General features: G+C 42.0%; 1 protein-coding gene across 3 annotated transcripts in view; it reads right to left on the bottom strand.

Moving 5' to 3' along the window:
- The window catches only part of ANK3 (ankyrin 3), a 339,095-nt gene extending 322,097 nt beyond the window's left edge, over nt 1-16,998 (bottom strand). For all 3 annotated transcript variants that reach the window (XM_050975984.1, XM_050975977.1, XM_050975979.1), the window contains exon 1: nt 16,857-16,998. In XM_050975984.1, the coding sequence (XP_050831941.1) occupies nt 16,857-16,922 (66 nt within the window). In that variant the 5' untranslated portion in view covers nt 16,923-16,998. The remainder of the gene's footprint in view (nt 1-16,856) is intronic.
- Nucleotides 16,999-20,543: the final 3,545 nt, after the last annotated feature.

Raw genomic sequence — 20,543 nt, 5'->3', positions numbered from 1 at the left:
TTCTTTGCTGTGTGGTAACACAGCTAAGCCCACACTACAGTGCATGAATAGGGAATGTGAATTTGTCTGTGCACCTATTTTCAAGGAGCTTGTGGAAAGCTAGCTTTGAACTATTTCTGCTCTGTCAAATTGGATCAACAGCAGCCAAGGAGTTCAAAATGTCTTGAGAGTCAGTAGAGAGATACTGACAGAAAGGATTACCAGTGCAGGAAAACCCAGACAAAAAGTACATTCTCTCACCAAAAGCATTCTGTCAGCTCGTTGCAGAGTTATGTATTTAATAGGTCACACAGTAACACACTTGGCAGATGAAAGTATATAAATTATTTGCCTGGGATCTTTGTCTTCTCAACCAGCTGTCCCTAGATGATTACATTCTGTTAGCAGAGCCACCATGGGCAGTTTCAGGACTCAGACTTCTTCCCACACTTGGCTCTGCTCACAACTTCTGCCTTACTTCTTGCAGCTGTCAGCTCCTGCTGGAGTCCTTACCAGCCAGCAGAGGCTGTGAAAATGAGAAATAGGACAGCAGGTCACAGTAACTCAGCATTCTGTGCCCTCCTCTCTGCTCCAGCTCTCACCAGAGGCGCCTCTGTCTGTGCCTGCTGCCTTCCCAAGCCAGCTGATGACAGCAGCCAGATGAACTGGAGGGGGCTGTGGGAAACAGCAAATCAGCTGGACACAGGCAGCAGGAGTGGAAGCAGACTCCAGGGAGGTTGCCAGCTTTCCCTCATGGACCTCCCTGCACCTGGGCTATGTTGCCACCAAAGCTCTTCAGACCTGTACAGCTTCAGCCTCTGTGGGGCACTGGGGAAGTAAAAGAGCTTTGCATATCAGATCCCATGCATCGATGCTAAACCCAGGCACAGACTGATCCAGACTTGGAGCTAAATCAATTAAATGCAAGTGAAAATGAAATAATAGCTCCCCTTTGACTAAATGCAGAAGTTTAAATAGCTACAAATCACACCCTTCCTCCAATACCTTCCCTGCTTTTCCAAAACATTCCAGCAGCATAAACTGTTTATACTTCAGAGGCAAGTGCATACAATAGGCACAGAGCTTGTTTCCAACACAGTAGAGAAATAATTACACTGAACTTTTTACCTCCCACCTGCAATTCCTCCTCAAAAGAAACAATTGCAAGGTTAAACAATGATTTAGCTAAATGTTGACACTGTGGTTCAACAACCTCCATAGTGCTCACATGAAACAGTTTTTATGCATCCCCAATAACCAACAAAACCCACAGCAGCAAAAAACAATAAAGGGAATATGTAATTTCCTAATCCTGAAGCTGTTAAACCTTTGAAAGTATGTATGGTTTGGGGGAAAAAGAGGCAAGTTCTATTTCTTTCGTCCTCCAATGGAAAGATTCTCATAATAAAAAAGCAATTTTTCACACCTAAAATACTGAGCTGAGCCAAGTTTCTTTACAGTAACTGATTTACAGACCTATTTTTTACCAAGTGAACCCAACACAAGATTTGTTTTTTAGTTTCAGCTTTAAGGCTTCAGTTCAGTTTTCTCCATCTTGCACTGAGTCTTCCAGGAAGACTCTGACTCATTCACAACAGTGCTACTGATTTCTGCCTCTAATGCAGGAAGGACTACATGCCTGTTCTGAAGCAGAATTCATCAGGTGCTACAGTCCAATAGAAAGCATAAATACACCCAGGAATTGTCCTGAAATACAGTCAAAAGCAAGAAAAACAATATTAGTATAAATTGGGTTGAAATTCTTTTGCTCTCCCCTATCTTGCCAGGGAGTAAACAAAAATGTTGTACTGAAGGGCACTGCAGTGGAAGGGTAGAAAGTAATCCAGACTTCATTAATTTCAGTGTAAAATTAAACATCCAGTCCTGACTCTGAATAGTCATTCAGGAAACAAAGCAGTAAACTTGGATCACAAAATCAGGTTAAAAAAAGCACCAGCTCTGAGGGGGCAGTTATCCTGTAATTTTTTTTTTGTGGTTTTCCATAAAGACTGAGTCCTGCAAAATGCTTGTGGCTCTGCAGTTGATATTGATTTCTTATAGGCAAGAAATCATGATCATTGAATTTATATATGAAAATATTGCCCAACTCTCCAGAAGAAATGAGCCTGCAAATAAAACTTAAAAGAAAAATATAGCTTACAGAATTTTCTTAACTCAGAAAGTCTCAGTGTACAGGACTGTTCACACAGCTCCTGAAATAACTTAGTCCATCCCCCACCCTCTGGGACCTCACAGTTCTGCACAACACAATTTCAGTCCACAGTTCATGAATGTTATGAACTGACCAGCACAGAATGTGCTTCTCAAATCTCTGTCTGCTTGGTCACTTTCTCAAAAAAATGGGCCCCAAAATCTTGTGACTAAAAGGCATCAGATTATCCCAAATAAAATAATGGGGAGGTGGGAACTGTTGGCAAGTACAGAAATGCACATATTTTATCTTTTTCCTCCATAAAAGCTGATTCTCAGAAGTCTGACTTGACAAAAGCACACATAGTATTTATTCAATTGTATCACTTGTGATTCCCAAAATGCCCTTTTGTGCAGCTGTTGGAGGGAATTCTAAGCACTATTTGCAAGTAGATTAAATGCAATGAAAAACAAACCAGATCTAATTTGGGAAGATCCACAGTCAACCATCTTAAGGCCAAACTATTAAATTTAAGATAAACCAGCTGTTACCATCTTTGCAGTTTTTATGCCAAAATACTCCCCATTTCTCAATTAAGGAACTTTCTCTCACTTATAAATATTTCACTTTTCAGATTCTGTGGCCTCTGGAGCAAGCCAACTTCCAGTTTTCTTTTATTTTTGGAGTGGTGAAAACCCCTTTTACAGAAAAATAAAACAAACTAAAAAAGCCTACAACAGGTCTAAAGAAAAAAAGGCCTCATTTATCCTCTCACATCAGGATACACACCACAAATTGAGTATAACCACTTATGTCAAAACTTAACTTCTTTGACAAGTTAATTGAATAAAATATTTTTAAGTTGGCAATCAACAGTGAATGTGCTGAGTTGTTTTTCTCACTAATTCAAACAATCAGACTCTCCACTCACTACAGAAACGTGCAAGTCTTTCTTCAGGTTCTCCTTCCACAGCTCTTCCTGGTCTATTCACTCACCAGGAAAATGCTTGAGAGTTGCCAATACCAGCATGACTAGCCTTCTTTTGCCTGGTAACACTACAGAAATATTAAGATGATACAAGGAAACATTTTGGTTTGCTTTTCTTGTCCTGATGGCATAGAGTAAAACCACTTATTTTGAGCAAAGGACAGAGTTTTGGAGACACACTGGGGAGAAACGCTGTACAAGATTACAGCACACTGAAAACAACTCAATTTCTAGTTCCACCATTGCACAAAGATCCAAACTACAGAAGAAACTCCCTCACACATACAAGAGTAAATAAATGCACTTCTAACTGTGCTAGAGGAAGAGTGTGAAGGGCAAAAAGTCCTGGGAAAAAAAGGCTTAAATTATTTGGGCATGCATACACGAGTCAGTTTGTGAAAAGAGGTAAAACCTGCTTATCCAGGGATATCAAGAACCATGGGGCAAAGAGGGCAAAGGAGGGAATTCCCATCACAGGACATGACCCCATGCCCTACCCTATATCAGGTCCTAATCAGGGAAGCTCTCAGTACACAGCAGAATATTTTTCTCTGCTTGTTCTCTGATTGTTCACTTCAGGCCGCCTAAATTCAAACTTTCTGTTGAGACCGAGGGGGAAGGAAAGATGCAAGTCTCCATCCCAACCCCTGTGCATGATTAAAAATTTAGAAGAACTCAAAAAAATCTCATTTCAAGAAGAACGTATCACAATGAAGATATCTACAGTAGAAGAACATTAAGTTACATCTCATGCACATGTTGACTACTACTTTAAATGACAAGCCTTCAGTTACAGAAATCAGGAATGCAGGAACCCATAGATTGTCCCTCAGAGACCTTGAGAAGTGTTGCTGCCTCCATGACAGTGCAGAATACCCATTGTTGAGTGGATTTGAAACTGATCTTTTCCTAAAAGCCATGTTTAAGACAACCCCTGATCACAGGAATTTACAGAATTAACCACCTGAGTTCACCCAGTTTTCAGGCCAGGCAGCCTCAGAGCTCAGCACTGAGAGTAAGGCCTGCACTAACCACACTCATCATCAAAACCCTTCTGAGGAATAGAACAAAAATACACAACCTAAACACAAAAACCAAGCAGCCCAGTCTGCCCTGCACTCATGCCAGAGTGAACTTCAGAGGATGAACCTGAGCTGCTTGTGACCATGAACACTATTTTCCGCTGGCTGGGGTAATTTGTGCCCTTAAACACCCTGAAGTCACTGGTTTAGAACAGAACTGAGGCTCATGTCCTAAGAGCAGTGGAAAATCTGTCAAAATTAGCACAGTCCTGGACAGTTTGTAATTCCTACCAAAACTAGAGATCCTGAAAGGACTAGGAAAACATATAACATGCTAAAAGCAATTGTTTACATCTGATACTCACCAGGAAGTATTGGTGGAAGGAGAGAAGCAATGAGAAGGCAAAGAATACCTAAGATATTTGAAGCTTATATAGTTAAAAGATTTTCAGACAAGAACCTGAGCAAAAGTCCCCAAACATTATAAATGTTCTGAATGTAAAGACTTCTTTTCACTTCTTCACTTAAGCACAGGAGAAAAACCATCTGTATACAAATTCAAATTAAAGAACATTCTGCCAGTCCCAACACACCATGAAATACATTTCTTCCATTTCAAACCATTTTACTACAATTTAGGGAAGATTATTATTACAATGTTACCCTCTTTAATTTCTTTTTTTCTACTGAGTATGCAGTTTTCTACTTGGCTAATCACGCAGTCGTGATTATGAAACAAAAATATACACTTCACTGAGTCTGAGCAGGGAGCTCATTTATTAGAAGTTAGCCATGTCAAAGAAATGAAAGCGGATAAATGGAGTTTTACTGCTGACTAGCATCAAAACATCATCAGTTTTCACACAGGGTTTTTTCTCCCCAAGCTGTGGCAGGGGATAGGGCAATGAGAAAAATTATTGCAGCACTGTATTCATTTAACAATTGTTATTTAGATTAATGGTCGTTTATGGCAATCATTATTTAAAGATAAACTACCATATTTCATAATGAATGAATGAGTTTGAATACAGATTAAAATATCCTTATACCACATTAAGATATACATTTAAAAAGATTAAGCAATTGCTACCTAATTTCTTTTCTCTTAACTGATTTAACTGGTAATAAAATGAAACAAATCTCTGGATCCATTTTCAAATTAAACTAATTGGTGGATGGAATGCCATCCACCATCGACTGAAAGTGGTCTTTCCATCTTTACCAAAAGCATTTGCTCCTGATTAGATATTCCAGTGAGTTCTGCACACTTGGCCCCATCCACTTACTGCACCCAGAGATGTGCTGTGCATTTCTTCATCCTAAATTCTACATCCTCACATCAGGCTGGGCTGCCTGATTGGTTACACAGGGCACAGTGCTAAAAACCCAAAAATGCAGTGACAGACATTTGTGCCGACAAGTGCCAAGAGAGAAATAACCACAGTCAAAAACAGACAAGAAGAAATAAATTTCAGATGAGTGACTGACAGCATTAGTGCAAATCCCCAAGAGCAGAAAATGTTTTTTTCACCATAGATTTTTAGGGAAAAAAATAGGCTTTAGGGGAAATCCACTATCAATGGATGATTCTCCCTGGTTTAGGAGTCAGAACAAGACTTCAGGGCATCCAGCAGTCCCAGAAAGCAGAGAGCTCACTCACAGCAGGATTCAAGAACTCCCTGTAGCACTAATAGGGAAAATGATCAGGATCACAGAACAAAAGTAAAACATTGGCTTCCACTGGTGTTTGGGGTTTTGTTTGGTTTTTTGGGTGGGTTTTTTGTTTGTTTGTTTGTTTTTTCTTGGAAGTCAATTCAATGGGCTTGGAATACAGCTTTTTCCACTTGAACAGAAGTATTACTTTTCACTAGAAACTGGAGGATTCTGAGTAAAATAAATTCTTCGATAGTCCTTCTGTAGTATTAATTATAGCCTTTTATGAACAGATATTTGAACACCACAAAATCAGTTTTTAATTGTACTTTTACTCAGGGAACAACAAGCACTGCAAGTTTTACCATCATCTACCTAATTACTATGAAAAAGAATAATCAGTTGAGGCTGAAGTAGAGAAGGTTACTGTAATGTCAGTTGCAAAGAGAGCCACTCCTGCACCCATCATCAGCTTCAGGGTTTCTATCCATTGTCAGCAGGATTTTGAGCCCCAGCTTTGCTTGGCATGGTTCATTAAATCAGAGGCTGGTTTGCAACGTCCAGTTTTCTGTTCCAGATTCATTGCCATCACACACAAACACATTTACACATACAGGGAGAACAGCAACACCTGCATCACACACAGCAAGAGTGATCAATAAACCTTCCATACAGCATTTGCAGGGGATGGACCTTGACAAAACCAGCAACTGAGCACCTGGCCCTGACACAAGTGCTAGCAGAGGGTGTCCTCAAAACTGCTGAATGTGATCACATAGCAGCAGTCACACATTTTCTGTTCATCCTTTATGACAGTCATGGTAATGTCAATTACCATTTCTTAACTGTCCCACTCTTGTTATTTTAATATACTTGCTACGAGAAAATCAATATAATGCATGGACCATGGAATATAATACATTTCCAGGAAGGTCAAACTTGTTTCTACATAATACTTTAAAGTACACAATTTATATCAGTGCTTTCCAAGGTGATTAAAGAGTTGTGCTGAACAGTACTGTATATAATTTAAACTGATCAAAACCCTAGCAAGGGCACTGAGCAACTACTGCAGCTGGATGTGCTACACGGACATCAGCAACAACTGATATAAACAAGAACAAAGGGGCTTTACATAATAAAACACAATGTTTGAGTGTTTTTTTACACTGCTATTGAAGTGGTTTTCAGGTACTAGTGTCCTTCATGCAGAAGGCTTACCATGATTATCATGCTGAACTGCCAAAATCACCTGCAGCATTTGGAATTGGCACCAAAATAAGCAGATGACAAAATTACAGGTGTCCAAGACCATTATTTCTCTTAATTGATTTAACTGGTAGTAAACAGAAACAAATATCTGGATCCATTTTCAAATTAAAACTAATTTTTTACAACTAGCAGTTGCAAAAGTGGCCTTTCCATCTTTAAGAAAAGCACTTGCTCCTGATTAGATATTCCAGTGAGTTTTGCTCATCTGGCCCCATCCATTTACTGCACCCAGAGATGGAGCAATCTGAATCACACCAGTTTTTGTTCCTAAATGTCACAGTCCAGTTACACATACCATGTGCCTGACTAAATAAAATTATCATACTTTAACCCCTTCACTACACTACACTGTGTTTAACTGTAGGGAAAACAGGGTATAAAAGAAACATTACATACAGAATTTTATCTTACTTGGGAGAATCTTTTACACATTCTCATCTTCAGTAAAGATTATCTATTATGGGGACATAAAACTGTTTCTGTTTCTGAACTTCCTTCTCCCCAACATTAAACTTTTGTAATAACCATATTTGGAATATCCTCTCCCAGCAGGGAATAGATCTGAGCCCAGTGTGAGGTTAATCATCTTTGTGCATTCACTTTTCAAGCTATAGATCACTACTGAGTATTGTATTTTCCTTTGCTCCAGAGTTTGATCAAGGGAACATGGTTTGACAACGCCACGTTCTTTGACAAGTTCTTTAGGAAGATGGACACATTAAAGACAAGAGAAAGAGACTGGAAGAAAGAGACATGCACTTCATTAGAGTTATGATGGTTGGAACAAATGTAACACAAAATGAAAGGCCCTTAATCACTTCATAGCCACGTTGTTACCTACTTGTATCACTGTAATGAGTCATTCTAAACTCCTTCTAACAATCCAGTGGAATTAATTTCCAGAACAAAGTACACGTCACTTGGAAAGCTCTACCCTGTAAAACCAAAATTCACTGCACTAGTATCACAGCAAATACAGCACCATTATTAAAGTGGAGAGAAAGAGCCACATAAGCAATAGCATCCCAGGTGCCAACCAGGGACAAGCCAGCTCTAAGAGGGCAGTAACAGAGAACACTACCTCAAATTATGATTTCTTGGACAAAAGCTGTTTGTTTAGCTTTTTTATATCACAGACATCCTAATGGGCACATGAATGCAAATAAAATATGAAAATACTAGTATGCCAGCAGTGCAATTACTGAATCAATCACAATTCCTAATAATCATCCAAAACTGGGAACTGGGTTATTGCCCAGATAAGAGACAGAAATATTTGGAAGAGCAGTTAGAAGCAGCACAGAATTCCACTGTCCTCTCCCACAGAGAGAGAGCCCAAAGGACTGATATCCACTGAGAGCTGCTGATGGTGATGGAGAGGGGCAGGAGGAATGTTAACAATCTTCCCCTTTTGACCCACACCAGCCTGAGATCACAAAGCAGCTTTGCAGGGATGGAGCCCATGAAAAGAAATGCAGGCCACCCACAGGAAGGTATGCTGAGCTGACACAGACTGATGCATCTGCATTCTTCCTTTTCTTTTTTTTCCTAGACCTGTTTGATTTATGATTCAATTAGAACAGCAGACTGTATATCTTATCTTTATATTGAAACATTGCTGTTACCCATGGGACTTGATAAAAATAGCCTCATTTGGGACTTACCAACATCCTTATTGCTAGTCCCAGGCTTTTCCAACCACTAAACCAGGTGCAGGTGAACGTGTCACAATTTATCATTCCCCTCCAGAAAGATGTTGCTTCCAATGAATTTCCCTAGAATGCAGGATTAGCTCCTACAGGAGGACTGCTGGAAAACTGTATCACTCTTCAGACTTGTCCCATTGTTTCACAAAGTGTTTGGCTTGCTGCCTCTGACAACTGGGTTTCCAACGCCACGGTGCTTATTTATGAAACATCACAGAAATCAGAGGCAAGGCTCAACCTATTTACAGAACACCTTCTGCAGCACTGAAACCAGGTAGTAAAGCACCTGCCCTGCTCCCTGCCACAACAATCCTACAGCCCCTCTCTCACCAGCTACAGCAACAAAACACTTCCAGAAAGGTGCTGTGAGCTACACCACCAAAATGACTAAAGGCTGCAAAGTTTAGCCTGTATCAATTGAAGGACAAAGCAAAAGCTACAAGAGTAAGAGTACCTCACTGAATTAAAATCTTTACAAAGTGATAACAGAGGGATGGAGGAAAATAAACAGGGTTTTTTGCAGAGCATTGCAAGGATCCAGAATTCAGCAAGAGATTTGATTCACCAAGGAGGGAGGGGAGGAAAAAAAAAAAAACACAGAAAAAAAAACCACAGAAAAAACCAAACCAACTAAACAAGCAACGTGGAAGAGAAAGTTCTCTGCTGTGTAAAGAGTATTCAGAACTAAGGCACCTGAATGAGATGTTGAAGGCACAGGCTGAGTTCCCAGCTGAGGATATAAGCACCAAGTCCAAGACCAAGCAAGTCCCAAGATCAGCCTTGTGAGCTACATATGACCCCCACTGTAAAAGCTGAGCCCCTGCACTGCTTGCTGCTGTTTTACAGGGCAAATGTTTAGGAGGTGGATGCCATTTAGGAGGCTCTGCCCCTTTTCCTTCACTGTTACTAGTTCCCACCAAAGGCTCCTATCACAGAGTAAGGCTGTCTCATGCATTTGCAAAGTCATGACCTGTGAAATTATTTGCCTTCTCAGACAAATGCATATGTGCTCTCTCTGCAATATTCTTTGAACAGGAGCAAGCAGAATCCAGATATAGAGAGGAATATGAAAGGAAATTGGTTCTGCTATTGGAGATTTAAAACACTGAATCACACTTATAGATCCTTCACCTGCACAATGGGGTCATGTCTGTGGCACAAGTCATTACTTTCACTAATTTAAAGCCCAGTTAAATTTGAACACAATCTCTTTGTAGCTATTATGCCTAAAATCTCACACAGCTTCAAGAGAGCAAGCCTAGGTGTGTGTAATGTTCTCAGTTAAGTGTTGTAAGAGGCTGTAAAGAACATATTCCATCTTTGTCTTCATCTTACCACACATTAAAGACAATTTGCTCCACAGTTCTGGGTGATACACGTACCAGTTTATGTAGTTGGGATGTTGCACTATGCAGTCATATGAGTAAAGACAGGGGTAGCAACACAGTTACTATGCCTGAACTCTAACCTCTGCTGATTGTGACTTAAAGAAGTGGCCTAGGATATCTACAAAAACCAAACCCACCAAAATACAACACCATGCAATTTATCTGTTTGAATAAAATACAAAAATACTCACACAGAGTCCCCCTCTTTATATTTTTAGGATTGTCAATAAACTGTTTGCCTTTACAGAACAGCACTGTGGTCACTGGAGGGTAAGTAATGAATCATTTTTGAGTTTTGAGAAAGTTACCAAATTTATTAATTCCTCTAGTATTCCCTTGAAAGATTATGATAAAGTCAGTACTGCTCCTTATTTGGCCAAGTTAATTAACCTCTGCCTTAATACCCATCACAAGGTAACTAGTATATGTTACTTTTTAAAATTATAGCATACTTACACTATAATTAGATGTCTTCTTGCTCTCCCTGAATGCAGTATTGATTGTCAGAACAGAAGACCAGCTGACTCACCCCTTCTGCTCAGTTTCCAGTGTTCTATTCTACCACAAAGATACAATTTAAAGAGCACCCTGGCATCACCCGACCCTGCACACTCCCCCCTCACCATGCACAAAATCATTCTTTACCTCCTCACCCATCATCACACATCCACCCCTAAAACACCCCCATGAAAGGGTCAGTCCTGCAGAGCAGAAGCCATCAGTTTCTTGGGATTCCTCCACAACAGAAACAGAAAGCTCCCAAAGAGGAGGAGAGTTGTAAAGAAACAAAGAACATTCTAATGACTCAAATTAACTCTCCTCAATGAGGAACACCTGCACCACCCAGGTGCACCTGACTTTTGTGCTTTTAAAATCACCTGTGGGTTCCCATATAGATCAGATTATCTCAGTGAGAAAAGGCTAACAAATAATGATTTTTCATTTTTCAGCACTGTCACATCCCTTCTCTGGTGTGACTGAGAGTTTTTTGCTCAGCTAAGTTCAGCAAACAAACTCAAGATGAGTTTTCTTTGACCTAAAGCTGAACAGATGCTCTGAGGAAACTGAATCTGCACATAAACCACTATGTGGCCAAGGCAGCACTAAACTATTAAATGCACAGAAACAAGTCTGAAATTACAGGATGAAAAGGAGAGCTTAAATAAAATCATCCCCATGCACACCCATACCCTCCCCCCCTCCCCCACCAAAAAAAAAAAAAAAAATTAGGGCAAGAAACAGAAAAGCAGATAATCTTCTAAGAGTGAGACACATGCAACAAAAATCTACAGATTAGTAAACTGGGTCAAAACCAAGTCAGAGCCGTTTGCATAACATTTCTTTGAAAAGAGAGGTTCCCCACCATAGACAGCTTCAGACTTCTAAATTTTAAATTCAGAAGCAAAACAGAGACAGCTGCTTGAACATCTTCCTAGTGCTAAGGAATTCCTCACAAACTACATCATCAGCACCCTCAATACAGGAACAGGCAGGAATTCTGACCCCACAGAAATAAAAGCAGAGGAACTCCTGCTGGTTATGAAGCCAGGGTGTGGTCATTCATAATCTTCTTAATTTCTGCTTTTTAATAGAGCAAACTAATTGTCATGGAACCTAGAAATTCCATATTCTTTTCTTTAAAAGGCACACATGCTTAAATTATGGTACTAGTAACAACAGCAAGCAAAGATCATAAAACTAGCTCACACCTGTTCTGTGCATGTCATCTGAAAATTACCTTTATTAAAATTCCTTTAAAACTATTTTCCAAAACAGTTGGAAAATATCATTGAGGTTTTAAAAGCTAAAAAACCCAGTCTCCATGAAGACTCTGGTAAGAAACCAGCTCTCCCACAACATTCACATGCCATCAACTCCTCTGTCATTGCAGAATGTTACTTCAGATTCTCCTATTAAAAGGAGCTGTCATCACGGCCTGTTTTCAGTAATAACAGCAGGTCAGTGCAGAAGCTCAGCCAGGCCTTGCTTCAGCAGTGGAACACAGGGCAAAAGGAAATACTCATGGTTTTGCCATGCAAGACTCCTTTCATTAGTTCACAGCTTTTTCCAAGTCATGATCAGATAGGATCAATAAGGCCTCCTGATAAAGTCATGATGCATACTCCAGATATTGTATGGAAAGTTTGAAGAATTTCTCCTCTGAAGGGCAACAACCTCAGAATGCCCTTGGAGGAGAACAACTTCCTGAATTTTAAAAAGTGACTGAAGTATGGTGCCCTTTCCTCTCCAAAGAGTCAGGGGGAACTGAAGCTTTAAATGCATTTAAGCTAAGAAATTACAATATAATTAAGTAGCTAATAGTAGGTTCATTTTTGTGGGATATCCCAGGGGAGTAGAGAAGAAAAAACAGCCACTGCTCCAAGACCAAATAGGGTGGGTTCTGCCCAAGAGCTGGGCATGACTGTAGGAGTGCACAACCATCACATGAACAATGAGGCAACGACCAACACAAGCAGAGCCAGGCTTCTCAGAATGTCACAATCACACTAATAAATACTTTTTTGAGGCAATTTTACTTGCTGTCCTCTTCATCCTCCTCTGAGCTACAGAGCCTGTCAAGCAACCCCATGGCAAGGGCAGAAGACACACACAGTGCAAGCAGCTATTGTTTTCTATGTGTTTTATGTGCACGCTGATGTAATGCAACAGCTGAGAGGGCAAAAGTGACCAGGACCAACCAGCAGACAGCACATGCAACTCATCAAAAGAGCAGCAAAGTTCTGGCACTTAGTAACTACAGAACACCAGAGCAACAACTCCTACTACTTTTCTCCCCTTCCCTAGATTAAAAAAAAAAAAAAAAAAAAAAGTTTCCTTTCCCATTTTTGACCAATTACAAACATTTTTCAAAGAAAATAATGGAATCTAAACTAGCTTTACCAAATTTAAAAATATATATATATTTAAAAGTATTTTGAAGGATTTGTTTTGGAAAATTCAAGCTTCAAAACTCTCCTTCTTAGGCATGTCAGCATCATAAATAGCTATTTAACACTACATATCAGAAGTCAAGCACAAAACTCACATAAATAGAAAATATTACCTTCATGCCTCTCATTCCTCATCATATCATGCCTCTGGAAAAAGCTAACAAGTGTAACCAGCTGTTAAAAAAAAAATCTTCCTTAGGCCAAGAATAAAACTCCCTCAAAGAGCTAATGAAACTTTGCCTGATTAAAGATTGCAAAACCATGCTTTTCTCAGAATTAATGCAACATGCCAGGTCTTATTTTGTCATACCAAGAGCCATGCCAGCAGGAGCACAAGTACCATTGTCAACAGCTCATCACAAACCCTAATGTATATGGGAAATAATCTCACTCCAGACAACAGAGAGTGGTAAAAATAACTTTTAATAGGTAACCATTGACTGGATTAGTATGTCAATAGTTTTTACAAGGTGTCAAGAACACTGAGTTTTGAGAAGCAGAGTATATAAGAACAGAACTCTGAGAGTTTGGAGTGGAGAAAAAAAATCAAAAAATAAGCTGATAAAATGTAGGATAAAACCAGAGTAAACTGCAAGGACAGGAATTTGCCTGTATTGAACAACTGTCTGGAACTGAGGCTCATGTGGTCTGATCTGTATGCTACACAGAGAGGGGTTTGGGAAAATTGTTTAGTTGTTTTTTTTTTTTTTAACTGCAAAACTGCTATTTCCCCCAGAGTTCTCAATGACTGAATAACATTTGCATGTATTATTGTTTTTCAGAGCAGCTATGATTGGACTTGCAGTCTCACAGATCACACTTAAAAGCTTACTCCATGAAATAAACTTTCCACCTCAGCAGTAAGTTATTTATTTTTATTGCTATTATTTATGTGATAACAACTTGGCTGTCATATTTGAACTGCATTTGGGTTTTTTCCTCCCCCTGCCCAACAACTCAACCACTGTCTCCTCTCTTCCCACAAACACCCCAGTTTTAAGCTAAGTGGCAAAAAGCATGAAAGTTTTTCATTGCTGAAGTTCAAAGATCTCTTGCAAGCTGTAAACAATCCTCAGATTTTCAGCACCTTAAATATATCAAATAGAAACACTTTAGAACAAAGCACAGCACTCTAGGTGACCTACAAGCATAATTAACTTCTAGGCATTGACTTTAGGAGTGCCCACTGTGCTGAGGCCAAGAGCTGTCAAAACAAAAGAACTAAAACAAGAAACTAACAAAACTAACTAAAACAACAAAGTACATTCTAGTCTTCCTGCCACGTTTTAGAAACACAAGCTTCTGAACAAGACATTTTAGAAAACACTGAAGTGAAATAAACACCAAAGGGCCATCCAAATCATCAACAGCAAAGTACTGCAGGACTATAAACAGCCTTGAGTAACAAATTATTTTCTTATGCCATTAACAATTTTAGCTCTGCAAAGCCTGGAAATTGTCTTAGGAAAAACTGTAACTAGATTTTTATTTAAAAAGGATAATATTTAGCCACACACAATTATTCACACAATTTTGTAAATCAGTGCATTACAAATGACAGATCTCATTATCTCAAAAAAAAAAAAAAAAAACATGAGAAATAAATTAGGATGTGGAAAAGGTGGGAGAGGTGACAGTTCTTCAATAATGGAAATCCCCAGCCTCATCCTCTGGCAGGCACCAACAGAGTAACAGCACATGATAGTACAGTATCATTTGGAACATGCAATGAGCATTAGTCAATTCCCACAGAACTGAGAGACAGATTAATGGTGGCAGAAATATTTTTGTAAGGAACTCACTAACAAGCACTGACTGTGTCAAAGCATGTCCCCATCTCTAACAGGGAGCACTAGCAGTGTCTCAAGATCTGAGCATCTTACATACCCACCACACAGACAGACACACTCAAAGTTTAGAGCCTGACCCAAGAGCCTTCTCAAACCAATGGGAAATTTGCTGCCCCTGATAGACTGAAGGGTGAGAGGACAAAGCTGAGTCTCTGCTGATCCTGAGGTTATTCCAAGCCCAGGATTGTAACACACACAATTTGGAGACTGAGAACAGTCACCACCTTCTTAAAGAACTCAACACTTCCAGCCCAGCCTAGGTTACAAACCTTTCAGATAATAAGGTTTTAAGCTACCCACTTTGTGAACACATAAGGTTGTATTTTCTCTTCATCCTTGAGACAATTGGTGAAAGAAAGGGAAAAATGCCTGGAGCTCTGACACCACAGTAAGAAGCACTGTCCTCTTGTTCAGGAAACTCTCCTTCAAAAACACAAGGCTCACAAAAAGAAGAGAGAGGTGCTTGGCAGGGGGAACACCATCTTGCCCAACCAGAACTTAGAGGGCCTGACTGCCAGAGAAGTGACTTATTTGTAGCTGATCAGTACTCCTGGGGTGTTAATTTACATTCCATTTCAAAGCATGAACACCACACAGATTTGAGTGAGAAACATGAGAAACCATAACAGTCTACAGTAAAACAGATAATATTCCATCTTCTGTGTCCAGTTAGGTGCTTCAAGCACTAGTAAAAGTGGTGTTAAAAGCAGGAAAGTTTAATGATTCAAAAGATACCAACTTCAGGGAAGGAAAAAAAAAAACAAACCAACAACAAACCACAAAGAATAAAGCTTATTCAGCCCTGATTAATTATACCTTCAATCTTGAAAGTTTTCAGTTTTAGTTTCAGGTGTTCTGGGCATATAGCCCAAAAAGCAGGAAAAAAAAAAAGGGTGGGTGAGAGATAATTCAGTCAACATACTTTCCCAATCCCTTTTCCCTAAGCTTACTTCAAGTGGAAGAAGTGTCATTTTGCCAGTAATAAGCCAAAATATACTCTTTCTTTGCCCTGAGAACACAAATCTCTACAGCTAAAATAGATTATGCCATTTGTGCTCAGTAGGAAGAACGCAGGACCAGTGCACTCACTCCCAACACGAGGCAGCATTGGTGAGAGCAATAAACAGAGTGACCACATCGAATACCTGGGGCAGGCAGACCACAGCAGCAAAGCTCCTTCACCTGACCCTGTGGCCTCGCTCTAACCACTGCGGAGGAGGGAAGGCCAGGGAGAAAAACAACTCCTGTGGCCGCTGGAGCCACGGTGAAACGAAGCCTTCACCAGCATCTTCTCTTCACCTGCCCTGCAGCAGGACGGCTTGCAGTGGATGTCCCTGCGCAGCCCCCGGGTGCTGGGATGTGAGCCGGCCCTCACCGTCCCCAACAGCGACCGGCACAACGGGGACGGCAGCCGGCTGCGGGGCCAGGTAGGGATGTGAGAGCCTCCAGCCCTTACCTGGGTGGGTTTCCAGCCTCCGTCCCGCAAGCACATCGCTGCCTCACGACAGAGGTGTGAAACACAAGCAAGGCAGACACGCAAAGCACACACAACACACCTGCTCCCCAAAACGCCACGTTCCCAACAGAGCGGGGCATTAACGCGAGGGGGTCGCGCGTTGTTTAGGGAGAGGTTTGGCCACCGCTGGCCCCGGCAGAGGCAGAGCCGAGCGGGCCCCACGGCGGGGCCGGGGAAGGCGCTCCCGCCGGCAGCCTCGCACCTGGGCGGGCGGCGGCACAGCCGCTCCCCTCCCGCCCGACCCCCCGCTCACCCCGCGCTGACCCGGAGCGCCCACGAGAGAAGGGAGGAGGAGAAGGAGGGAGGGAAAAGAAGAAAAAGGCAGAAAAAGCCGCCGGTCCCGCACCCGCCTCTCCCCGCCCGAGGGCTGCGCGCTCACCTGGTCCCTGCCGCCCCGTGCCGCGGAACGCGAGGGGAAGGAGCAGGAGGAGGAGGAGGAGGCCATGTTGCAGCGCTCCCAGGCTGCGCTCCTCACCTCGCCCAGCCGTCCCGGGCTCACCCCAGCGCCGGGCCGTCCTGCCCGCGCCACCGCCCCCGCAGGTGGGGCCGGGCCCGCCGCGCTCTCCTCCCGCGGCGGGCAGGGCAGGGGGGGGCGGGCGCGCTGGCTCCGGGACCGGCACCGCCGCCGCCCCGTCCCGCCCCGTGCCTGGGCCGGCCGCGCCGGAGGTGCCACAAGGCGGGGGCAGCGCCCCGAAGTCCGCCCCGCTGGAAATCCGGGAGAGCGGCCGCTGCCGGCGGCTCCGGAGGGCCGGGGAGCCCCCTCAGCCGCCCGCACCTGCACCGCAGCTCACCTGGGCACGGCGCGCTCTGCTCTGCCCGCGGAGCGCCCACAGCACGAGGGGGGAGAGCTCAGCTGAAGTTGGTTAAACAAAACCTCAAAGCCAACCAAATTCTCGCGCTGGGCGCTGATGAGCTCCGTCCCACAGGGAGTGCCACAGGTGTAGTGTGTTCGCTGTAATGCAAATGCGAAACCGCTCTCACCTGAGAGACAGAATGGCCATCGGGAGCTGCACCTGCGGATAATCATTAGCTGATACTCCCTCAGAGCGCACTCGAGCCTGGGGGAATCCGTCCCGGTTTTCCTCTCTCCCTCAGCCCAAGATGAGGGCTGCGCAAACCTCACAGGTGAGATTCCACGGTGATCAAACCAGCAGTTAGTTCTGCTTGTACATTTTCTCAGTTTAAAAATGTTTTCATCAATCTCATTTAAACGTATTTTATCACAGCACAAAAGTGTGGAAGTGTTGTAAAATCAATTAAGATTACTTTAGTTTTGACTTAAATTACTTTATTCCATCGTTACTTCTCACAAGGCTGTCCTGGTGCATCAACCCCTTTTCCTGTTTTAATTAGAAACCATTTGTAATGGTGAAATACAACAAATGCTAATTAAGCACTAATGTACCTGGAAATATTGGTGATAGCAGCTTAATCCAGTTAGCTGTCCTACCGAGTGCCTTAGCGCTGTAGGTGCAATTTACGAAACGCGTACCCCGCTGCATAAACTGACTAGAGGTGTTTACACGTCTTTGGATACTGTGTAGCTAATTGCTCGTCACTCCCCCTCTCCTGTAAACTTTTTCTTTGTATGCAGAGCCAAATAAAAAAAAACTAACCAAAGACTTTGGCTGTGTCTCTCACGGAGAAGGTAATTCCCCAGAATGTTTTTATCCCTCTTGTTTTGGATGTGACTCATTTCCTCAGCCCACTTGGAGAGCTGGGAGCCAGAGGAGATGGGGGGAAAAGGATCACAAGCTCCCTGTTGGCTAAAAGCGAGGGTGAAGCAAGGCTGGTCACATCCGCTGATGGGCAGTGGCAATTAGCAGTTCTGTGCCGGGTCACACACTTTTTTTGTGCAGCTCATGGACCACACCATCACTGCACACCATCTTCCCTGGCTCCTTGGGAAGGACAGTTAGAGACTTAAATGGGATTTGCAGATTGAAAAACAAAGTAACATCTTTAGGGGAAAAAAAAAGGTTTACTTGAAATGAAAAGTGGTTTTTAAGTTACTTTTACAATTGCTAGGAGGAGGAATATTTAAACAAAGTTAAGTGTGATGTGTACATGTAAATCCATATTGTATTTCCACAGGCTTATAAACCTCACTTGTCTCATCTACACTCCCACCTGGAAGAGTACAGCTTTTCCTTTCTGGCAGCAGGAATGATACCTGGAGGGAAAGAAAAGTTGACTTCCCTTACTTCAGGAGAGGTTTCAGGTCAGGCTTCCCTGACAGAGGTTTGGAATTTAAATGTGCTGTTGCAGTGCATTTGAACTGATCGAGCGCAGTAGTGGGCGGCTGTTGTAAGATGAAAAAGGATAAACAGCTAAAACCCGAGGTAAGTTGGAAAAAAGAAGTATTATGTGTTGAAATGAAACAGCCATTACAGGAAAGAGATTTTTAATGTAACTCTCTCCAAGTGAGGAATGTTGCTGATTGAGTTACAACTGCTGCCAAAGACCTGGCCTGAGTCTTGGGCACAGCCGCAGGGAACAGGTTTTGTGATTTGTTCCCTAGAGGCATGTGCTGCTATCCAGGGCTGGGTTTCTGCCTTGTTCCCTGGAGGGATGTGCTGCTACCCAGCCCTCCACACCCACCTCAAAACCAGCCCCTTCCAGTCAGCAGGCATTGCTTGCCTGCACATCCAGGCTGAGGGAAGCTCCAAGTGTGACCTCGACTGCACCTCCCCTGCTCTCATGCACCCAAACAGAAGTTTAGAAGCAGTTTATTGGGTTCCACAATTTTCATTCTTGAATTGTAAGCTAAGTGAAATGTAAAAACTGAACTCAGGAACCAGCCACCTGACCTGGGGTCAAGAGTGAAGTTAATGGGAGTTTTGCCAAAGACTTTGGTGGAGCCTGGCTTTTTGCCCAGATGCTCCAAAGAAACAAAAACAACTTTCCCCCCACCCCCTCCCCCAGCTTTGATACATGTATGCTGATCACCTTTCTCATTTAATAACAATTATTAAAATAAAATCCAGGTTGGACATTTGTAAGTATTTCTCTAAAGGTTTTTATGAAACCAGCTGTGTGTCCCATGATGAAGGAAGATCCACAGTGACAGTGGAGCATTCCCTAACGTGGGAAAGGAGTTTGGCAAAGCTGGGGGAAGATTTCAGCCCAGCAGTCACAGATTTCAGTTCCTGGAAGCCACTCCCAATAGGCTCAGCAGGGACTCTGGGCACCCCTGCTCCCTCCCACAGGGTCCTCACACTCCCCTTACTCCTCTTTGTGTGCTGTGATGTTCATTGTAAAACTTTCCCTGATGTTCAGCTGAGTTTTCCTCCATGAAGGTACCAACTCATGAATAACCAGTTCTTCTACTTACAATATCTATTTATTTGAAATGAACAGATGGTTTATGATATTTTTGTTATTGCAATTATATCAATATTTGCGATTTTCAGGTAAAGTGATTTAGTGCATGTTACAAAAAATAAAACCTTTAAAATAATTTTAACCTATTCAAGTACTTAAGTGCATTTAAAATATTTATATTAATCCTGTAAGGAGACACGGACAATTTAATTATTTTTTCTAAGCAGCTTCCATCCTTTTGTTTTATTTTTAAACAGTTCTCAGGAGCTTTTTGTTTTCTGGCATCCTATCAAAATGCTAATGCAGAAGGAGAGCAGCAGAGAAGTTGTCCATGTTTCATGATAGTGGGAACTGTCCTGCATAACGAGAGATTTAACAGGTTAAATGTATCATCTGAGATATGCATTAGCAATCCTATCCCTCTAATATTACCTTGCATTCCTAAGTGGTAGTACATCTCTCCTACTGTACTTTTGCATTTTTCCTCTTAACAAAATAATCTCTGAGTTTAAATAAATGTTAAAAGGAGCCAATCAATGTTTGTACTTATCTGCTTTTGAGCAGTGAACACAACCTATTTTAGACACTCTCATTAGTATTCACCAACCAGATGACCTTTTCAGTCCCATCATTATGTAAAAGACAGAACACACTTTTTCTCTTCCTTACAGTGAAGTTATTGCTGAGGAGAATATGATTAATATATGAAAGACAAGAGGATATTGACTTTTGCAGCTGCCCT

This window comes from Serinus canaria, chromosome 6 (assembly GCF_022539315.1).
Source record: "Serinus canaria isolate serCan28SL12 chromosome 6, serCan2020, whole genome shotgun sequence".
Taxonomy (NCBI): domain Eukaryota; kingdom Metazoa; phylum Chordata; class Aves; order Passeriformes; family Fringillidae; genus Serinus; species Serinus canaria.
Note: the sequence above shows the minus strand (reverse complement) of the source record. Positions and strands in the feature narration are given on the sequence as shown.